The sequence below is a fragment of the Somniosus microcephalus genome, chromosome 16 (genome assembly GCF_052327205.1).
Source record: "Somniosus microcephalus isolate GS21.2 chromosome 16, FLI_Smic_1.0, whole genome shotgun sequence".
Classification (NCBI taxonomy): Eukaryota; Metazoa; Chordata; class Chondrichthyes; order Squaliformes; family Somniosidae; genus Somniosus; species Somniosus microcephalus.
The window spans coordinates 42,083,555-42,106,780 of NC_141002.1; the positions used below are offsets into that span (position 1 = coordinate 42,083,555).

At 48.1% G+C, this 23,226-nt stretch overlaps 1 protein-coding gene across 4 annotated transcripts in view; it reads right to left on the bottom strand.

Annotated features, from left to right (window-relative positions):
* fbln1 (fibulin 1) overlaps window positions 1–23,226 on the bottom strand; it is a 250,906-nt gene that overhangs the window by 147,247 nt on the left and 80,433 nt on the right. For all 4 annotated transcript variants that reach the window (XM_086008866.1, XM_086008865.1, XM_086008864.1 and 1 more), the window contains one exon: window positions 12,242–12,385. In XM_086008866.1, coding sequence (XP_085864992.1) covers window positions 12,242–12,385 — 144 coding nt within the window. The remainder of the gene's footprint in view (window positions 1–12,241; window positions 12,386–23,226) is intronic.

A 23,226-nucleotide genomic window follows, 5' to 3' on the forward strand; every position in this document is an offset into this window, starting at 1 on the left:
TGAAGGACTGGGTTCACTGTCACCTTAAAGTCCCCACAGATGCGAACATTCTTTGGTTCCCCAGGCGTATTACTCAACGACCTCTTCATTACAGGAATGATGGGTGTAGCCCACTCGCTCCAGTCCACTTTGGACAGTACTCCTGAACGTTCCAAACCTTCCAGCTCTGCTTCGACGGCTGGGCGGATCGCATAAGGTACCGGTCTGGCCTTAAAAAACTTTGGGCTTGCATTTTCCTCTATTTTGATCGTCGCTGTTATGCCTTTTAGTGTTCCGAGTCCCTGCTGGAACACTTCTTGTGCGTCAGTTAGCATTTTTGGCAGTCGTCCAGGTGTGACGTCGTCATCCTTTTTGGCATCTACAGTCAGTGCTTGTATGGAATGCCAATCTAGCTGTATCTTCCGGATCCATTCACGTCCCAGTAGTGGTGGTCCTCCATCTGGCAATACATATAGGTCCATTTTTGGTGTTTCCCTTCCGTTATATATAACGTTCACCCTTATTTTTCCTTTGGGGTAGACTTTTTGCCCCGTGTACGTCTTCAAGACAATCTTTGTATCTCTCAAGGGTATATGTGAGAATAGCCGCTTGTAGTCCCTTCGGTTTATGACTGTTAGGGCTGATCCTGTGTCCAATTCCATTTTCACTTGGACTCCTGCTATCTTGAGCGTGACCCAGATAGTTTGGTGATCCTCCGTTTTGATCACATTATGTAGTTTCAGACAACCCAGCTCCTTGCTTCCGGAGTCTGTATCACTCTTCTGTTCGTCTGAACTACTCTCCGTCACCTTATGTACCTTTTTGTACTTCTCCTGTGGAGATTTCTTGCTGCTGGTTTGCTTTCCCGACCTGCAGACTCTTGCTACGTGTCCTACTTTTCCACACTGTCTGCACACTTTGTCCTTGAACCAGCAATCATTATGGTCGTGTGTTGTTCTGCCGCAGCGATAGCACTTCACTGTTCCGTATGACATTTCATTTGTGCCATATTCTTGCGGTCTCTGTTGTATCTCTGCAGCGCATCGTGCTGCTGCTCCGTGTGATACTGCAATGCTGAAAGCCTTGTCCAGCGTAAGATTATTACTTAAGATAAAAAATCACGGGATTGGGGGTAATATTCTGGCATGGATAGAGGATTGGCTATCTAACAGAAGGCAGAGAGTTGGGATAAATGGTTCATTCTCAGACTGGCAATCAATGACTAGTGGTGTTCCGCAGGGGTCAGTGCTGGGTCCCCAACTCTTTACAATCTATATTAACGATTTGGAGGAGGGGACCGAGTGTAACATATCAAAGTTTGCAGATGATACTAAGATGGGAGGGAAAGTAGTGAGTGAGGAGGACATAAAAAACCTGCAAGGGGACATCGACAGGCTAAGTAAGTGGGCAGAGATTTGGCAGATGGAATACAATACTGGAAAGTGTGAGGTTATGCACTTTGGCAGGAAAAATCATAGAGCAAGTTATTATCTTAATGGCAAGAAACTGGAAAGTACTGAAGTACAAAGGGATCTGGGGGTCCTGGTGCACGAAACTCAAAAGGTTAGTATGCAGGTGCAGCAAGTGATTAAGAAGGCCAATGGAATGTTGGCTTTCATTGCTAGGGGGATAGAATATAAAAATAGGGAGGTATTGCTTCAGTTGTACAAGGTATTGGTGAGACCGCACCTGGAATACTGCGTACAGTTTTGGTGTCCATACTTAAGAAAGGACATACTTGCTCTCGAGTCAGTACAAAGAAGGTTCACTCGGTTAATCCCGGGGATGAGGGGATGGACATATGAGGAGAGGTTGAGTAGATTGGGACTCTACTCATTGGAGTTCAGAAGAATGAGAGGCGATCTTATTGAAACATATAAGATTGTGAAGGGGTCGGATCGGGTGGATGCGGGGAAGATGTTCCCGATGATGGGTGAAACTAGAACTAGGGGGCATAGTCTTAGAATAAGGGGCTGCTCTTTCAAAACTGAGATGAGGAGGAACTACTTCACTCAGAGGGTGGTAGGTCCATGGAATATGCTGCCCCAAAAAGCTGTAGAAGCTACATCATTACATAAATTTAAAACAGAAATAGACAGTTTCCTAGAAGTAAAGGGAATTAAGGGTTACGGGGAGCGGGCAGGAATTTGGACATGAGTCTAGGTTCGGATCGGTCATGGCCCTGTGGGTAGCGGAGCGGGCCCAGGGGCCGTGTAGCCTGATCCTGCTCCTATTTCGTGTGTCTAATTCGGTTAGATTCAGGAGATGGTTCTGTGATAGTGGATTGGCGGTTAGGATCAGATCAGCCATGATCTTATTGAATGGCGGAGCAGGCTCGAGGGGCCGATTGGCCTACTCCTGCTCCTATTTCTTATGTTCTTATGTAAGATCCTTTTCTGATAGAAGCCGTTTCTGGGTTCCTTCACTTTGAAGCCCACACACAAACTTGTCCCTTAAAGTATCTGCTAGTCCCGTTCCAAACTGGCAGTGTTTCGATAGCTTGCGCAGTTCTGTTAAATACTCAGCATTACTTTCATCTTTATGCTGGTTCCTTTTGTGAAACTTAAATCTTTCTGCTATCAGCAGCGGTGTGGGGTTTAAGTGGTCCTGTAGGATTGACACTATGTTTTCAAAATCCTTTTCTACTGGCTTCTCTGGGGTTACTAGGTTTCGTAGTAAGCCATACGTTTTTGCACCCATTGAATTCAACAATACCAGCGCTTTCTTGTCATCTGGCACTTCATTCACCTTGCAGTATACTTCTATGCGTTCGACATATGTCATCCAATCTTCGACTTCATTGTCGAACGCTGTGATACTGCCACTCTTCGGCATTTTTGGGTGTGGTTAGACTGGCTTAAAATGGCGTCTCCCGCGCTTTCCTTTCTTCCCCGCTGCGGCTTAAAATGGCGTCTCCCGTGCTGCTGCCAACGCCGCTCTCGGCAGTCCTCATGGCAAATGGCGACGCCCTGTGGGTTTCGTGCGCTGCTCCTGCGCTGCTGCCAATGCCGCTCTCTGCGGTCCTCGTGGCAATGGCAGCGCCTCGCGTTTTCCTGCACACCTCTCTCCCCCGTTGACGCTGCTCAGCCCTTGAACACCGGCTGCGCCCTGTGCGCTCTGCCCTCTCTCTCTCCCCCGTCGACGCTGCTCAACCCTTGAACACCGGCTGCGCTCTGCTCTCAAATTCAAATTCAAATTCAAATGCTTTATTGGCATGAAAGTTTACAGGGAACCATATTGCCAAAGCTTACATAACAAAAAGTACAGGTTTCCAACATTCTGTAGGTGTCAAACGTTTTTGACCCTCGTTGGGTACAGACAGTATTAATTTAAACAGTCGTTGACCCTCGTTGGGTGCATTCAGTATTAATTTAAAACAGTCGTTGGGTACATTCGGTATTAATTTAAACATTTTTAGAGTATATATGCTATGGGTGTGTTCGTTAGTCGCTCATTGTTCCTCAGGTTGTGACATGTTGTTACATATTGGGCACCAAGATATGGTCTGTCTCCCTCCCCCAGGACTATTCTTAATTTTGACAGGTCATCCAATTCTTTGAAATCTGGGGTTGTAAGGCTGAGCTTGTCAAAATATATGTTTCTTGTCTTGTTGAATTTTTCGCATTTTAGGAGGAAGTGCACCTCTGTCTCAACCTCGCCGGCCAGACAGTGATCACATATTCTATTTTCTTTAGGTTGCCAGGATTTCTTGTATCTTCCTTTTTCAATTGCCAGTTGGTGGTCGCTTAGTCTGTATCTGGTGAGGGTCTGTCTCTGTTTTGTGTCTCTGATGGTCGAGAGATAGTCTGCCAGTTTATATTCTCTTTTTAGGGCCCGGTAGCATTCTAATCTGCTTTGGCTTTTGGTTATTTTGTTCCAATGTTCCAGGTAGGTTTCTTTGCATTGTTTAATGATTTGGTTCACTCGGGTTGGTGTTTGGGGAGCAGTGTTGGTCTGGGACTGGTCAGGGTCCGGCTGGGTAGGAGAACTTAGTTTCAGTAACATCTGACTCAGGGGATTCGTTTCTGGGTTCAGCTCTTGGGTCTGGAGGGCTTTAAAATGAAGGGTGTCTGGGGAACTAGATTTGAGGTGATTTAGAAAGTTTAGTGCTCGTTTTTGGATGTTTATTATCAGTGGGTATCTGCCTAGTTCGGCTCTACATGCATTTGTTGGTGTTTTCCTTTGGGTGCGAAGAATGCTTCGGCAAAATTCTGCATGTAGGGCTTCTATTGTGTGTTTTTCCCATTTAGTGTAGCTATAGTGTAGCTCTCTCATCTCTCTCCCCCGTTGACGCCGTTCGGTCCTGAACACCGGCTGCGCCCTGTGCGCTCTGCCCTCTCTCTCTCCCCCGTCGATGCTGCTCGGCCTTTTTCTGTGCCTCTCGGTCGGGCTCTAGCCCGCCGCTGTCTGGGAAGGGTCTGCGCAGTACCTGTTGCCAGCCCGTTTCGCTGGACCACCGTGACTGGAAAGCCAAGCCTGGCTCTCGACAGCCTCCCCTGCGATGCTCAAATCTCCGCTGGATGACTGGGCGGTTGCCCGTGGTCGACGCCCGTGCTTCTGGACTCGACCTTCTTCCACTGTTCTCCAGGAGTGAATCCCTGGGAGGTGATGCGGAGTTGCAGGTAGGTTCGAACTTGCTCGTCGCCACTGTTAGATCCGTGTATCTTAATGTTGTGTCCTTCAATAATCAGACAACAGACTGCAGAGAACGATTCAACCGGTGTTTACTGAATGAGGGTTACTCTAGAACTAACTGTACAGATCACTACTCAGGGTTTATATACAGGTGTGGTCACTGCCGGTACTACAGTATACAGGAGCTGTAAAAAGTAGTTCTCCCCTTAAAGGTACATACATTACATGTGGATGTTAGCCAAGGGAACTGGAACTGAACTCTGACTACACAGGGCAAATGGGTAATCCAATGGCCACCCCTCTCAGCAGGTTCTGGAGGAGGAAGGGCAGGATCAGAGGAGGCATGCAGTATGTCCCTGCACAGGTGTCCAAAATTACCATTGCTTGCTGGATTTTATACAACTTTACTCTACGAAGCAGCCTTGCCATGGAGAAGACAGGAATCAGCAACAAGTGGCAGAACACAACCCCAATCTGGAGACTGAAGACATGTTTACAAAAATAACCACAATCAACAAGAGTGAAGGTGTAATTGATGACACATTTAATTAAGTGCCTGAAACATCCAAGACACAACAACCATCTGCGCATGTGCCCAATACCCTTGCCAAATACAGTAACTCCTTTAATGGCTCTGGCCGTACATCAAGACCCACGCATACAACAGCATTTCTCCCTGATCTACTGTAATACCAAAAGAACTGTTGAATATATTAAGTCTTAAACTGTGTGATACAGGTGCATGTAATGCATATTGGGAACGGTAGCATAGCGGTTATGTTATTGGATTAGCAATCTAGAAGCCTGGACTAATGATCCAGGGATGTGAGTTCAAATTCCACCATCTGGGGAATTTAAATTTAGTTAATTAAATAAATCTGGACTAAAAAGCTAGTCTCAGTAATGGTGACCATGAAACTATCGGATTGTCGTAAAAACCCATCTGGTTCACGAATGCCCTTTAGGGAAGGAAATCTGCCGTCCTTACCCGTTCTGGCCTATATGTGACTCCAGACCCACAGCAATGTGGTTGCCTCTGAAATGGCCTAGCCAGCCACTCAGTTGTAACAAACCGCTACGAGAAACAATAAGAAGAATAAAACCGGATGGACCACCCGGCAGCAACCTGAACACCGGCTTCGGACACGCCAATGGCACACCTAGCCCAGTCGACCCTGCAAAGTCCTCCTCACTAACGTCAGGGGACTTGTGCCAAAATTGACAGAGCTGTCCCACAGACTAGTCAAGCAACAGCCTGACATAGTCATACTCACAGAATCATATGTTTCAGCCAATGTCCTAAACTCCGCCATCACCATCACAAAAGCAAAATAATGTGGATGCTGGAAATCTGAAATAACTGACGAAGGGTCATCAACCTGAAACATTAACTCTATTTCTCTCTCCACAGATGCTGCTTGACCTGCTGAGTATTTCCAGCATTTTCTGTCTTTATTCCTCCATCACCATCCCTGGGTATGTTCTGTCCCACTGGCAGGACAGACCCACCAGAGGTGGTGGCACAGTGGTATACAGTCGGGAACGAGTGGTCCTGGAAGTCCTCAACATTGACTCCGGACCCCATGAAGTCTCATGGCTTCAGGTCAAGCATGGGCAAGGAAACCTCCTACCACCTACCACCCTCCCTCAGCTGATGAATCAGTACTCCTCTATGTTGAACACCACTTGGAAAAAGCACTGAGAGTAGCAAGGGCACAGAATGTACTCTGGGTGGGGACTTCAATGTCCATCACCAAGAGTGGCTCGGTAGCATCACTACTGACTGAGTTGGCCGAGTCCTGATGGACATAGCTGCCAGACTAAGACTGCGGCAGGCGGTGAGAGAACCAACACGAGGGGAAAAACCTATTTGACCTCGCCCTCACCAATCTACCTGGTGCAGATGCATCTGTCCATGACAGTATTGGTATCAGTGATCACTGCACAGTCATTGTGGAGACGAAGTCCCGTCTTCACACTGAGGACACCCTCCATCGTGTTGTGTGGCATACCATCATGCTAAATGGGATACATTCAGAAGAGATCTAGCAGCTCAAAACTGGGCATCCATGAGGCACTATGGGCCATCAGCAGCAGCAGAATTGTATTCCACCACAATCGGTAACCTCATGGCCCGGCATATCCCTCACTCTACCATTACCACCAAGCCAGGGGACCAACCCTGCTTCAATGAAGATTGTAGAAGAATATGCCAGGAGCAGCACCAGTTGTACCTAAAAATGAGGTGCCAACCTGGGGAAGCTGCAACACAGGACTACATGCTAAACAGCAGAAGCAGCATGCTACAGACAAAGCTAAGTGATTCCCACAATAAATGGATCAGATCAAAGCGCTGCAGTCCTGCCACATCCAGTCGTGAATGGTGGTGGACCATTAAACAACTAATGGGAGGAGGAGGCTCCATGAATATCCCCATCCTCAATGATGGCGGAGCCCAGCACACGAGTGTAAAAGACAAGGCTGAAGCGTTTGCAACCATCTTCAGCCAGAAGTGCCGAGTGGATGATCCATATCGGCCTCCTCCTGAGGTCCCCACCATCACAGAAGCCAGTCTTCAGCCAATTCAATTCACTCCACGTGATATCAAGAAATGGCTGAAGGCACTGGATACAGCAAAGGCTATGGGCCCGACAACATCCCGGCTATCGTGCTGAAGACTTATGCTACAGAACTAGCCGCGCCACTAGCCAAGCAGTTCCAGTACAGCTACAACATTGGCATCTACCCGACAATGTGGAAAACTGCCCAGGTATGTCCTGTCCACAAAAAGCAGGACAAATCCAATCCGGCCAATTACCGCCCCATCAGTCTACTCTCAATCATCAGCAAAGTGATGGAAGGTGTCGTCGACAGTGCTATCAAGCGGCACTTACTCACCAATAACCTGCTCACCGATGCTCAGTTTTCTCCACTGGCTGGAGTCATACCTAGCACAAAGGAAGATTGTTGTGGTTGGTAAAGGTCAATCAACTCAGATGCAGGACATCGCTGCAGGAGTTCCTTAGGGCTTGTCCTAGGCCCAACTATCTTCAGCTGCTTCATCAATGATCTTCCTCCATCATAAGATCAGACGTGGAGATGTTCGCTGATGATTGCACAGTGTTCAGTTCCATTCGCAACTCCTCAGAAAATGAAGCAGTCCATGCCTGCATGCAGCAAGACCTGGATGACATTCAGGCTTGGGCTGATAAGTGGCAAGTAACATTCATAACATAAGAACATAAGAAATAGGAGCAGGAGTAGGCCAATCGGCCCCTCGAGCCTGCTCCGCCATTCAATAAGATCATGGCTGATCTGATCCTAACCTCAAATCTACTTTCACTCTCCATCCCACCCGAACCCATGTGATCTCCCGGGAGAGGCAAAAAACCAGATAAAAAACCCAATGTGCCAATTTGGGAGAAAAAATCTGGGAAATTCCTCTCCGACACATCTAGGCGATCGAAACTCGTCCAGGAGATCACTCTGTCCCTGTATTTCCTACAGTACTTACCTTCTGTAAGAGGTGATCTCCACCCCAGCCAGGAACAGGCCCAATTTACTCTTGAAGGACTCCTAGCTGGCAGCCTGTTCCCGAGGTCTCCACTAATCCCTGTGAATAGAACCATCTCCTGAAATCTAACACAGAATTAGAACACAAGAAGTAGGAGCAGGACCAGGCTACACGGCCCCTGGGCCCGCTCTGCCACCCACAGGGCCATGACCGATCCGAACCTAGCCTCATGTCCGATTTCCTGCCCGCTCCCTGTAACCCCTAATTCCCCTTAATTCTAGGAAACTGTCTATTTCTGTTTTAAATTTATTTAATGATGTAGCTTCCACAGCTCTCTGGGGCAGCAAATTCCACAGACCTACCACCCTCTGAGTGAAGAAGTTTCTCCTCATCTCAGTTTTGAAAGAGCAGCCCCTTATTCTAAGATTATGCCCCCTAGTTCTAATTTCACCCATCATTGGGAACATCCTCACCGCATCCACCCGATCAAGCCCCTTCACAATCTTATATGTTTCAATAAGATCGCCTCTCATTCTTCTGAACTCCAATGAGTAGAGTCCCAATCTACTCAACCTCTCCTCATATGTCAACCCCCTCATCCCTGGGATTAACCGAGTGAACCTTCTTTGTACTGCCTCGAGAGCAAGTATGTCTTTTCTTAAGTATGGACACCAAAACTGTATGCAGTATTCCAGGTGTGGTCTCACCAATACCTTGTACAACTGCAGCAATACCTCCCTGTTTTTATATTCCATCCCCCTAGCAATAAAAGCCAACATTCCATTGGCCTTCTTGATCACCTGCTGCACCTGCATACTAACTTTTTGTGTTTTGTGCACCAGGACCCCCAGATCCCTTTGTACTGCAGTACTTTCCAGTTTCTTGCCATTAAGATAATAACTTGCTCTATGATTTTTCCTGCCAAAGTGCATAACCTCACACTTTCCAGTATTATATTCCATCTGCCAAATCTCTGCCCACTTACTTAGCCTATCTATGTCCCTTTGCAGGTTTTTTATGTCCTCCTCACTCACTACTTTCCCTCCCATCTTTGTATCATCTGCTACTCTTGTGTTCTAATTCTGTGTTAGATTTCAGGAGATGGTTCTATTCCTGTTCCTAGCTGGGGTGGAGATCACCTTTTACAGAAGGTAAGTACTGTAGAAAATATAGGAACAGTGATCTCCTGGGCGAGTTTCGATCGCCTAGATGGGTCGGAGAGGAATTTCCCAGATTTTTTCCTCCCAAATTGGCCATTGGGTTTTTTATCTGGTTTTTCGCCTCTCCCAGGAGATCACATGGGTTCGGGAGGGATGTAGAGTGATAGTAGATTTGAGGTTAGGATCAGATCAGCCATGATCTTATTGAATGGTGGAGCAGGCTCGAGGGGCCGATTGGCCTACTCCTGCTCCTATTTCTTATGTTCTTATGTAAACTTTGATATGTTACACTCAGTCCCTTCCTCCAAATCGTTAATATAGATTGTAAAGAGTTGGGGTCCCAGCACTGACCCCTGCGGAACACCACTAGTTACTGATTGCCAGTCTGAGAATGAACCATTTATCCCAACTCTCTGCTTTCTATTAGATAGCCAATCCTCCACCCATGCCAGAATATTACCCCCAATCCCATGATTTTTTATCTTGAGCAATAATCTTTTGTGTGGCACCTTGTCAAATGCCTTTTGGAAGTCTAAATACACTACGTCCACTGGTTCCCCTTTATCCACCCTGTATGTTACGTCCTCAAAGAACTCAAGCAAATTTGTCAAACATGACTTCCCCTTCGTAAAACCATGCTGACTTTGTCCTATTAAATTATGTTTATCCAAATGTCCCGTTACTGTCTCCTTAATAATCGACTCTAAAATTTTACCAACCACAGATGTTAGGCTAACTGATCTATAGTTTCCAGCCTTCTGTCTATTACCCTTTCATGCCACACAAATGCCAGGCTATGACCATCTCCAACAAGTGAGAGTCTAACCACATCCCCTTGACATTCAACGGCATTACCATCGCCGAATCCCCCACCATCAATGTCCTGGGGGGTCACCATTGACCAGAAACTTAACTGGACCAGCCACATAAATACTGTGGCAACAAGAGCGGGTCAGAGGCTGGGTATTCTGCGGTGAGTGTCTCACCTCCTGACTCCCCAAAGTCTTTCCACCATCTACAAGGCACAAGTCAGGAGTGTGATGGAATATCCTCCACTTGCCAGGATGAGTGCAGCTCCAACAACACTCAAGAATCTCGACACCATTCAGGACAAAGCAGCCCACTTGATTGGCACCCCATCCACCACCTTAAACATTCACTCCCTCCACCACCGGCGCACTGTGGCTGCAGTATGTACCATCTATAAAATGCACTGCAGCAACTCGCCAAGGCTTTTTCAGCAGCACCTTCCAAACCCACAATCTCTACCACCTAGAAGGACAAGTGCAGCAGGTGCATGGGAACACCATCACCTCCAAGTTCCCCTCCAAGTCACACACCATCCTGACTTGGAAATATGTCGCCGTTCCTTCATCATCGCTGGGTCAAAATCCTGAAACTTTCTCCCTAACAGCACTGTGGGAGTACCTTCACCACAAGGACTGCAGCGGTTCAAGAAGGTGGCTCACCACCACCTTCTCAAGGGCAATTAGGGATGGGCAATAAATGCTGGCCTTGCCAGCGACACCCACATCCCGGAACAAATTTTTAAAAATTCTGCCCTGTTACTTCCTCTTAGTGAAACTGTATGGTGTGTGTCTTCTACTTTCTGTAACTACTGCTGTCTGTAATGTATGGCTGTCTCCTGCAGATGGATAGAAAAGGGGCATATATCAGAATAAGGAAGATGAGCAAAATTGTGTATCTTTTAACTGCACAGCCCCACTTATAACTTATATGTAAGTTTCTGAACATACAGCATGCACGAACCTTATGTTGGCAAATGCATTGGCATGGCAACAATACAGAGTGGGCAGCAAAAACATGAGCAAGTCTGTGTGCTTGGGAAGTAAGGAACAACTGCCAGAGTGCTGGTCATTCTCCTTCTGTGATGCTGTACCAAGCTTACAATGAAGTTCAATGAGTATGTAATGCACGACAACATTGCAAAATCTGGTAAAGTGTCAACAACCACACACCTAGACAACTTTTCGAAGACATGTTGTAAATTGTTTGTGTACCTGCTCCCACAACTTCTGGACAAGCGAAACAGCATTGAGCTTTTCTGCCTTCTCCATCCAAGAGCTACCCTTGTGCTGATCTTCACAGTAGGATGTTGCGCAGCACCAAAACGGGCCACCCTTCCAGCCAATACCTCCTACAGCATGACCTCCAAAGTTACATCTTTAAACAGCATCATTCCACCTTGGCCTTGTTGTCCCATTTCTTCCCCTTAGTCGTAGTACAAGTTTAAGACAACCTGCAGCACTATAAGAGCTGCTGGCACCATGTATCCCAAAACACATTCCATTTGATCAATTTGCTTCATTGTTCACTGATTAAATTTTGCTGTCGTCGAACCACAATTCACACAGGGAAGTGGATGTTGAATCACGTAGAGAATGATTAGGAGAAGTGAGGGGGTTGATGGAAATTACTGTAGCAGAGATGGGTTTTCAGAAGGCTTACAAAGGAGATGATGAAAGTGGAGAGGTAGAGAGATGTAGGGAGGGAGTTGCAGGGAATGGGTCCAATGTGGCTGAAGGCTCTGCCAGCACTGGTGAGATGAAGTTAGGGGTACACACAAAAAGCCAAGGTCAGAGGACCATATGTTGACCACTCTTCGTGTGAAGAAGAACTTGCTGATATCATTAAATTTCCATTTTACTAGCTTCAACCCTTGTCCCTTTGCCATATTCTCATAGTGTAACTTGAAGTAATTTTCTGAATCTAACTTTTCCATACTGCTTACTATCATTTACCTCTCTATAAGATCACCTCTCAGCTACTTCCTTTCAAGGGTGAAAAGCCCAAGTTTCTCCAGCCTCTCCTCATTCCTCAGTCTTCTTGACAGTAAGGATCAGCCTCATAGTTCTGGCACACACTCACTGACGAGATGTTGGTCCTATCAGCCCCATCAGTGAACGCTGAAGTTATGAATTGTGCAACTCACCCACACAACGTGATCCATCCACGGAGAGGCGATAGCCTCGGCCACAGTTCACAGTGTTGCGCTGACAGGTGTACGAGCCAATGTTGTTGATGCAGGTGTAACCAGGCTGGCAGGGCAGAGCAGCTTTTTCACACTCATTGATGTCTGGAAATACAAATAAAACAGTTTAACAACAACGCAGTCAGCGCCATCCCACATTCACTGGCATTCACCACAGTAACTGTTGGAGGGCAGGGTGCAATTTTGACAGCATCCTCTCCAATTAAAACATAAAAAATCTTGGCAATTTGTTTCACTTACAGATTTAAAGTCCCATGGTTGAACACAATTTCTAGCTTGCAAGCTAGAATTTTTTTTCAGTAAAGAGAGACAAATTATAAAGGAAGGAAGCTGCCAAACAGGTAATTTCTACCTTTAAGCAGATGTGATCCAGATTTAGCTTAAAAGAACACATTACTATTAAAAAAAATCAAACATCGCTTAGGTCTCTTACAGCCATTGGTTTCTATTCAAAGCCATGTCAGAAAGACACTTCTATATCAAAATGGCTCTCAGGGCAGCAATGTGCCAACAAGCTGTGTGGCAGCAATGGCAGCATCTGAGTTTTTGGCCAAGAGTCTTTCCTGGCTGAGTTCCCATTTCTTGCCTATGCCACTAGGGCAGGTATTGATTAGAGGTTGCGCATCACACTCACAGCAATCTGCATTTTTTTTTGCTTCACTTGTAGATTTTTCCACAGCTTTTATGTTTCATTCATTTTTCTGACATTGAGGACTGACCAATCACTCAAAACAACATCAGATGGAATACTTTGGGTAATTTCCCTTCTCTCCTTTGGTGAGCTAGTATTGCATCCAATACTAAATCATTCAATTCTAAATTGGTGGTCTGCATGTCATTTCTAACTTTTTCTTTTGAAATGTGTGCAGATCAAGTTGAGGGCTGTTGCTGCTGTGAATATATTTCAGGTGCCCACAGGCAGAATAAAACTCCCTCTACTCTTCCCCAACAATGTTCCTCAGCCCTAACCTCAGAAGTGCACTCCATGACATGTTGCTTCCTACCCAGCCTTGTGACCTGAGTAAAACTGCCAAATTAGCAACAAATTAAAGGGTAGTTTATTTGCTGCACTCACTAGAAACTGGATGGCAACAGCCCAAACTCATTTCACAAAGGGCCCCCTAAAGTAGATCTTTCATCCCAGGATTTGAATCCAGTCCTAAAGGCTGGTGTATAACCTCCTACATTGATGATTTCCTGCCTTCTGTATGTGTTTTCATTTTTCACCACATCACCTATTTTATGAATAACCAGACTCTGTAAGCACTTTAGGCCAAGCAAAAGTCTTGTTGCAGCTAGTGGCTGATGAGATATCAGTTTAAAGGCCCAGAATTTGCTGGGAATAGGATGGCGAGTTTAATGCGCGTGCCGTTATTAGTGTGTAAATCACCCAACAGTTTGTGGTGAGGAAGAGATATGGCATGAGCTGCAAATCACCACAGATTGCCGGACGCCATTAGACTCGCGAAAACGGGAGCTCACCATCAACCTCCCAATGTGGTTCAAGAAATTGCTGCATTTGCGTTTTAAATTAAATTAAATTAAATTAAATTAAACCCGCCGCAGAAATCTAGGGCTGGTACTTAACGACATAAGGACCCTTTTAATGATGAGATTTATGTTCCTGCAATGCAACTCAACCTCTCTGACCCAGAAAAGGAACAATTGAAACTGTGGAGACTTATTTAAAAATTCTGAATTTTTTTCTTACTTTTCTTTTCTGTCTCTTTTTTCTCTCTATTAATCCAATCTTTCTGTCCTCTTTATTTCTCTTTCTGTATCTAATTTGACTCTAATTCACCCTATATTCTTCCACTGTTTCTTTCCCTATCCTTAAATCTCATTAGTTAAGGAGATAGTCTATTGATCCCATTGTTCACCAAGGTCCCAGATGCCCCGTTGACCTCGCCGCACTGTTGTCAGCTCGCACTTCCAGCATATTGTGGCACAAAAATGTTCATGCTTAAGGGTAAGGAAAACAAGCTAACAAACGGGGCAAGATTCCCCTCTCCAACAAATTCTGGACCACAGTTTCATCCTATTTGTAAAGCCCATGCTTCCACTGATGGTATCTGTGGATCTAACCGTCCCACAGGGTTTTGGGTCAATATGGTGTAATGTGCCTATGTCTGAAATCAAGGCTGTGAGCAAAGTATTCAAATTCATTGCCGCTGAAAGGCAGGTAATCAACCATTTTCACTTCTTGGAGTCAAATGAAAGATGAGAGCCTTGTGTCCAACTGTGCACTACCTGTGCTTGCTGATGCAGATTTCACAGTCTCTGCTGCAGGGTATCGTGGGGATTCATCATTTACAGTTGATAGATTGTTCCGGGAGGAAAAGCTCCACAAAAAGCTAATGCCATCCTTTCCCACAGTTCTTCAGGCAATTCTGGCACCTGCAGTGGTTGATGCTTATTGTCAGAAAGTGTAGCTTGGCAAAGGATGCAGGTACCCATCTGATTTTCAACACATTTCTCTGTTACTGAAATGTGTGGCATCTGTTTGGCTACTGGCACTGAATTAATGACTTGGATCAGCAGTGGCTCAGATGCTGTCTGATAGATTAGCAGTGAGCCCCTTTCAGTATGCTGCACACTTCCCTTCTGTTGTTGACTCAGCAGTGGCACTGAATTGTTCTGTAACTAGTCCACATAGAGAGATTTTAAAAGCTTTTTGCTTCAGTTTGTTGCAGTCATTTACTGGATAAGCAGTTGCCCTCCCCCCATGTCAATCATTCCTTTCACAGGGAGTGGACAGCATGACAACTTTGGCCACCAGCTGTCCACGATACATTGTACAAGATGTATAACAAACATATTAATCATCCGTGTTCGATGAATTTAGGTCTGTGCAGCTGGTTAATCAGCAGTACCTTGCTGCTTTGCCCACAGTCCCTGGGAGGATGTTCCTGCATTCTGTCCTGCAGCGCCATCTTCTGCTTCAAAATGACATCACATGAAGTGGATTTGTTTGCTGCATACTCTGACAGGATACTTGTCCACTTCTGTGTGGATAATTGCCTGTACGGTTATAATATGTACTACTTGTACATGCTGTTTCCTTCTCGAGCATCCTTTGGTCTGAGCAGCTTTCTTGGGCAGGATCTGTTCATAACTGTACTGTTGTTGTTACGATGCTGTGTTTGTTGTATACCTAATAGCTGGATTTCCAACAGTTTGAATTTACATAGAATTGCACAGAGTTTACAGCACAGAAGCAGGCCATTCGGCCCAACTGGTCCATGCCGGTGTTTATGCTCCACACGAGCCTCCTCCCACCTTACTTCATGTAACCCTAGCAGCATAACCTTCTATTCCTTTCTCCCACATGTACTTATCTAACAGACTGCAGGAGGAGATTGAAAATGGTGAAATAGGCAAACACCATGGCAGATGAAATTTAATGCAGAAAACTGTGAAGTGATTCATTTTGGTAGGAAGAATAAGGAGAGGCAGTATAAACTAAATGGTACAATTTTAAAGGGAGTGCAGGAACAGAGAGACCTGGGGGTGTATGTACATAAGTTTTTGACGGTGGCAGGACAAGTTTTGTAGTGCTATGGGGACTCACACCCAGCAAATCATTCAGGGTCTTGCTTGGGTTTCTCAGTGCCTGTCACCTTAGGCATGGGGAGCAATTGATTATTTTCTCTCTTTATCACTATCTATAGCTGTTAATTCATATTGATGTAAATTCTTAAAATCCAAGTATGACTTATATCTAAAAGTCATCTGTGTGTCAGCTGTGGCTCAGTGGGTAGCACTCTCACTTCTGAGTCAGAAGGTTGTGGGTTCACAGTCCCACTCCAGAGACATGTGCACAAAAATCTAGGCTGACGCTACACAGAAGGAGTGCTGCACTGTCGGAGGTGCTGTCTTTCAGATGAGATGTTAAACCAACGTCTGCCCTCTCAGGAGGATGTAAAAGATCCCATGGCACTATTTCGAAGTAGAGCAGGGGAGTTCTCCCTGGTGTCCTGGCCAATATTTAGCCCTCAGTCAACAGATTATCTGGTCATTATCACGTTGTTGTTTGTGGGAGCTTGCTGTGCACAAATTGGCTGTCGTGTTCCCTACATTACAACAGTGACTACACTTCAAAAAGTACTATAATTGGCTGTAATGCACTTTAGGACATTCTGAGGTTGTGAAAGGCTCTACATAAATACAAGTCTTTCTTTCATTCAGGCTAAGTGCAGCTTGTCTAATCATACAGGTTTGGGTCTTGGTTGCTCCTTGGAGCAAAATCACCCTGAGACGCCTCGTGCATGTGTCAGAATTATTTGTTTTCTATGTCAAAACCATCATGGACTCCTTCACCAGTACAGCACGTGGTGTGGCCCTCTACACCATTCGGGGCCAAGTCATAATGACCCCTTCATCACACCAACAGAAGGCGAGAGTATGGAGACTTCATCATGAATTGAGGATGACACTGTGCAGTCACAAGGTGTCAGGGTGCAGACCTATACACCAGCAGAGTGAGATAGCCTCGTCTGCTATGTCTGAAGAAATGAGAACATTTTCAAACCATTGAATCCATCACCTTTTCCACACGGCTCCTAGTTTTATTTTATTTATTTTTCTCAGGATGTGGGTGGCACTGGCAAGGCCTCATTTATTGACCATCCCTAGTTTGTCTTGGGAAAGTGGTGGGCTTTCTCCTTGAACCTTTTGTTGTGATGATGGTGCTTCCACAATGACGTTAGGTAGGGAATTCTAAAATGTTGACGCAAGGACAATGAAGGTAGAGCAATATATATCAAAGCCAGGATGGTGTGCAACTTGGAGGGGAACTTGGAAGTGATGGTGTTCCAATGATCCTGCAGGTACATTTGTATCAAACTGAGAAATGATGGGAATCTGTATGGTTTTTTTTTCAAATCAGGCATATAACACTGAAGGTTTCTGGAATTTTCCATGCTTTCATTTTTTTTAATCAAACTCAGAGTTTGATAGATTGCCAATGTTCCTTCCATCATTTTCCTCCACCTGAATACCTGCATCTTAGCTCACCGCACCAGTCATAAAACACAGTTCGCAAAACACGAGACTAAATTGTAGAACTACACCTTGCCTTGCAGCACAGGCCTTGGAGCAACTGTCTCCCTCCCAAACAGTTCTGGGTTACTTGTCACTCAAGCTCACCTGCACAGGAGGGACTGATGCCTGACTTTGGCAAGATATATGTCTTGCTCTTACAGGGAGTTTTATCTAAGGGATAGAGGAGGGTCATAAAAAGAATTTGTCTTCATTTAAATGCACCAATAACAGAGGATCATTTAGGGTAATCTTGGCAATTGTCTGCAGCCCAGATGGTTTCATACTCGGCAAATCAGATTCCTCAGCAGCGAACACCTCACACAGGAACATAAGAAAATACAGAATGATAAAAAGTCTCTGGCGCTATCAAACAAATGGACCATGTATAGTTTCTCTAGTTAGAAATTCTTCACCAACTCTGATTTTGTGGACTAGGCAAAATCTGTGTCAGGAATGTTTAGCTGCCGACACAAAGCTACACAAAAGTGCGCCGAGATGACTGCACTCAATTTTGTGGGATCAGCTCATTTGAATAATTCCCAGCACAGCTTTGGCCTTAAAATCTATTATGGCCTAGAAATTCAGTATAGCCACTTTTGGGGCGGTAAAGTCGGGCGGCCGCTAAAGTTTGCGCCCGGCGCAAAGTGGAGGCCACTTCGCCGATATTCAGTAGCTTTGGCCAAGGAGTTTGCTCGAGCGCTAAAACTGGCGATGCACGGCTATCTTTAGGCGCTAAGCCGGCGGTGCAGACTGATACCGCCGAGGCCGGGCGCAGCGCAGGTGCGGTCATTTCTTGATTGACAGCAGACACCCTGGCACCGGCCAGCTCTTAAAGGGGGAAGGGTCGACTTGGTCTGCTGCCACGCCCTGGATACTGCAGCCCTCCAGCTAGGCCTAAACACTGCTGCTGGAGAGAAATAGCGCCAGGAAGGATGCAGAGGGCCCGTGAGCGAGCACAGCGCTTCTCTGCCCATGATTTAAAGGTGCTGGTTAGGGCTTTGGAGAGGAGGCGCCATATCTTGTTCCCGGACAGTGGCAAGAAGTCTGCCACCAGGGTGTACAGGAGAGCCTGGAGGGATATCGCCCAGAGGGTCACAGCCACCTGCGATGTCCCCAGGACTGGTGTCCAATGCCGGAAAAAGTTTAACGACCTCACTCGGATTGTCAGGGTGAGTACCCTTTCCAGTGTCCTCCTCATCCTTGCATGTGCACCTCACATTATGGGCAAAGGGACCTCAAAGCCCTAATGGCCAGCCCTCATCCAGCAGCTATGGCACTGGCATGAACATCAATTGCACTTTCTGCACTTTACACACTGGCCAAGCTATTCGACCATGGGAGGCAGTGCATACAGCAACAGGGCACCACACTGGCCAAGCTATTCGACCATGGGAGGCAGTGCATGCAGCAACAGGGCACCACACTGGCCAAGCTATTCGACCATGGGAGGCAGTGCATACAGCAACAGGGCACCACACTGGCCAAGCTATTCGACCATGGGAGGCAGTGCACACAACAACAGGGCACCACACTGTACTTAGAGGCCGTCCTTTCTCTTGCAGGCCAAGCTGGCCCAGAATCTGAGGAGCCGGACTGTCACCGGGGGAGGCCGTCCCCAGTTCCAGCAGCTCAGTGACCTGGAGGAGCGCGTGGGTCGACTCATGGGTGGCCGGCTGATTGGCCCCGTTGCATGTGGAGATGCCGACCCTGTGCTGGGCCCCAATGGTAAGGACATGACCTTTTGGACCTCTCTCGTTCCCCTTGCGCTTCAGATCTACATCCTTTGCCACTGTCCGACCAATGCACTGAATGCCACCACTCATGCCTCCCTCGCTGACGCCCTGTCCTCACTCTAAAGCTACTCTTGTGCCTTCCTGCTTTCAGCTGGTGAGGAGGAGGTCCCTGAAGCTGCCAGTGACAGTCCCTCGGAAGAGGAGGACGAGGAGGAGCAAGAGGAAGGCGGCCCATCGGGGGAACCCTCATCCGCGCCAGGGGATGGCAATGGAGGGGACACGTCTTCCCTGGAGGAGAGCCAGGGGGAAGTGTTGCAGGGGGGTGTAGCTCCTGTGCCCAGTGGCGTCGAGCCACGCGGGAAGGGTCGGGCAGCTCGGCGGCCTTCTCCCCAGAGGGGGGAAGTGTTGCAGGGGAGTGTAGCTCCTGTGCCCAGTGGCGTCCAGCCACGCGGGAAGGGTCGGGCAGCTCGGCTGCCTTCTCCCCAGAGGGGGGAAGTGTTGCAGGGGAGTGTAGCTCCTGTGCCCAGTGGCGTCCAGCCACGCGGGAAGGGTCGGGCAGCTCGGCTGCCTTCTCCCCAGAGGGGGGGAAGTGTTGCAGGGGAGTGTAGTTGCTGGGCCCAGTGGCGTCCAGCCACGCGGGAAGGGTCGGCCAGCTCGACGGCCTTCTCCCCAGAGGGAGAGTCCGGCCTCCAGTCCGGAGACGGTCCTCGCCCAGGAGGTGCGTCTCCTCGATCAAATGTCCGCGGACTCGGATCGCCGGCACACCGAGTTCATGGGGGTTGTGGCACGGTTGCCTGAGGCCATCGAGTCCCTGGCTCATAGTGTGTCCGATTTCGGGGCCTCACAGGCCAGGGGTTTCGAACAACTCGGGGCAGCACAGGCCAGGGGTCTCGAACAATTCGGGGCAGCACAGGACGCGAATCGGGCCGAATTGAGGGCAGCACAGGACGCGAGTCGGGCCGAATTCAGGGCAGCACAGGCAGCGAGTGGCCAGTTGATCAGTGGTGCCGTGCAGTCACTGGCTGGTCTGATGCGGGCACAGACCAGGGCAGTACGGGCACTCACTGCTGCCACACTCGCTGTGTCAGGCAGGCATCGCCAGGGCACCCGCCGCGCTGCAGCAGCACAGCGGTCTGGCCTTCAGCAGATTGCTGCGCTTGCTGCAGTGCCAGCCCGGCCGAGTGCCAGTGTCTCAGGCGAGCAGCGAGCGCCTGGCATCAGCCAGCTTGCCCCCATTGCTGCAGCCGCCACTGCCACTCCCCCAGCGAAGCTGCCACGAGCTGCTGGAGAGACTGATGCTGCCCAGCCACAGCTGCAGCAGTCAGCAGCCGGCCCCTCGAGGGCCAGAGCTCGTCTAGGCCGACCCCCAAGGGCATCTGCCGTCACGCAATGTGCCCCTCAGGAGCCTTCCCCCAGCCTTGCAGCACCCACAGGGCCCAGGTTGAGGCGGAGCAGCAGGTCGGCCAGGGGCCGGAAAAGGCTGGACAAGGACTCGCCCTCTCGGCACACAAAGTAGAGTGTGTTGCCAAATGTTTTTTTATATGGGGGTGGTTGTGTTGTCTATGGGGGGGGTTGTTTTGGTAAGGCCGAGGATGAAGGCCATTTGGATGGAAAAGTTTTGTTATTCCTCCCCAGGTTGTGGGAGTGAGTCATGTGTTTGACTGTTTTTTGGGGGTGTTGTCTGTTTTTGGGTTTCATGTGGGAAGGGCCCTGAGTTTGTTCAATAAAGCTTCTTCTTTATTCAGCTTGTCCATGTTTGATGTTTGAAGTGGTTGTTGCGTTAACCGGCTGAGGGCTTGCGGAGCGGCTGCATTCATGTGCCTTCATTGCCACAAGCCATTCCCTGACAGGGGGCCTAGAAGTGTCGTTCAATAAGCCGCCGACGGACGGCCCTTGGACCTTGTGGCTCCCTCCTGGGCTGCTACTCCTCCTCCTCCTCCTCCTCCTCCTCCTCCTCATGGTCCTCCTGCTCCTCCTCCTGAGGTGGTGGTCCAACGTGAGGTGGCAGTGCCTGAGTCCTGCGGATAGCCAGGTTGTGCAGCATGCAGCAAACGACGACGAACTGGGAGACTCTATCCGGCGAATACTGCAGAGATCCGCCGGAGCGATCCAGGCAGCGGAACCGTTGCTTGAGGACGCCAATCGTTTGCTCTATGATGTTCCTTGTGGCTTGATGGCTTTCGTTGTATGCCTCCTCAGCAGGGGTCCTGGGCGCGCGGAGCGGGGTCATGAGCCATGTACACAAAGGATAGCCTCCCCATCCTCTTGGGGGAGGCTGTGCCTGGAACATGTCAGCCACAGTAGTCTGGCGCAGGATAAATGCATCGTGGCTGCTGCCTGGAAAGCGGGCATTGACAGCTAGGATGCGCTGCCTGTTGTCACACACCAGCTGTACATTGAGGGAATGGTAGCCCTTCCGGTTGCGGTAATCCTCGGCATTGTCGATAGGTGCCCGCAAAGTCACATGCGTGCAGTCAATGGCGCCCTGCACCATGGGGAAGTCCGCGATCCTCGCAAATCTGACTGCACGCTGCTCCTGCCTCTCCAGGGTCATGGGGAAGGAGATGAATTGGTGTCTCCCTGTGAAAAGGGCATCGGTGACCTGCCGGATGCAGCGATGCACGGCGAACTGGGATATGTTAGCTATGTCCCCAGCAGCGGCTTGGAAGGAGCCGCTTGCATAAAAGTTCAGAGCCACCGTGACCTTCACTTCCACCGACAGAGACGTCCTGCACATCAGCTGTGGACGCAGATCTCTGTGAAGCAGCTGGCAGATCTCTGCAACCACCTCCCTTCTGAAGCGCAGCCTCTTAACACACTGCGCGGCAGTCATGGTGAGATAGGACACCTGCTGGCGGTATTCCCTGAGTGGGTAAGGCCTGCGTTGCCGACGCCTGATGCCCCCTCTGCGTCTAGGCATGGCTGCCCCTCTCACACAGCGTCTGCGAGCCCTTCGCACATAATGCTGGAACTGAGGGTTGGAACCCCATGCAGCCCCCATAATATACTTGCAAACAATGAAATCACAATGAGGCAAATTTCCAAGCTCTGGCCAGAAGCCAGAAATACCTCTCCTATGTTGGGCCAAATCAGTAAGGTCTCTTCCTTGGTCTCTGTCCAGAAATCCGTTGCACAAAAGTCATTGCAGCAAAATGGCTGGCCTTTATAGTTCAGTGTAAGTGCCCTTTAATTAGCGCTCCCCGAGGCCCGCAGGGCCTCTGCTGCGTTCCACTTCACAGTTCTTAGCACCGCCACGCCCACATTGGGCGGGCGCGACTGAAGTTCCGGTTTGGGGCGCACAAAGGGCGTTGCATGACGAAATGACGGCAAAAGCTGCGCGCGCAGCTGAGCGCGCGCAAACACTTTGCGCCGGCGCTAAATGTCTACTGAAGTTGGGCGTAGGCGCAGATCGCCCTGCGCCCGGCCGCTAAGTGCCTAGCGCTCGAGATCTACTCCTCCTAAGGCGCTAACGACTGGCGCACGCAACTGAATTTCTAGGCCTATATCTCTAATTTTTTCCAGTTCCGACGAAAGGTCATCGACCTGAAACATTAACTCTGTTTCTCTCTCCACAGATGCTACCTGACCTCCTAAGTATTTCCATCATTTTCTGTTTTTATTACAGATTTGGCCTTGCCCTGGCAACTAGTCTACTGGAAGATGTGGGCTATCTGGCCAGTAGCTCAATTTTAAATGGGAAGCAGCACTTAATGTTAAATGTTTCAGCCTTTATAGCTATTTATCAGCCTTTGCCAATGTTGTAAGGAGGGGGAAGAAATAGCCATTAGCAAAAATAAAGTGAAAGGAACAGTCATCTTTGTGGTACAATTTGTCTTCATGACATCCTCTAGGAGATTGCATTGGAATGTGGCAGTCTCCTTTGTGAAGCGGAGGCAGGTTTCCTCCAGACGTGCCTAGGAAGGGTTAATTGGGCCAATAAGGACAAATACATATATAATGCCCAAACTATATTTGAACCTGCTTTTCCTCATCCCCTCTATACTGCTGATCTTCCTACAACAATGGAAGCGCATTGGAATCCCCAAAGGAATTTCCATCCTCAACACTTTTGCTGTAAGTTAAATTGCAGTTGTAAGCAACAGCATGGAAGGAAAACTATTGACAAATATCTTGCAGTGAAAAAATTCA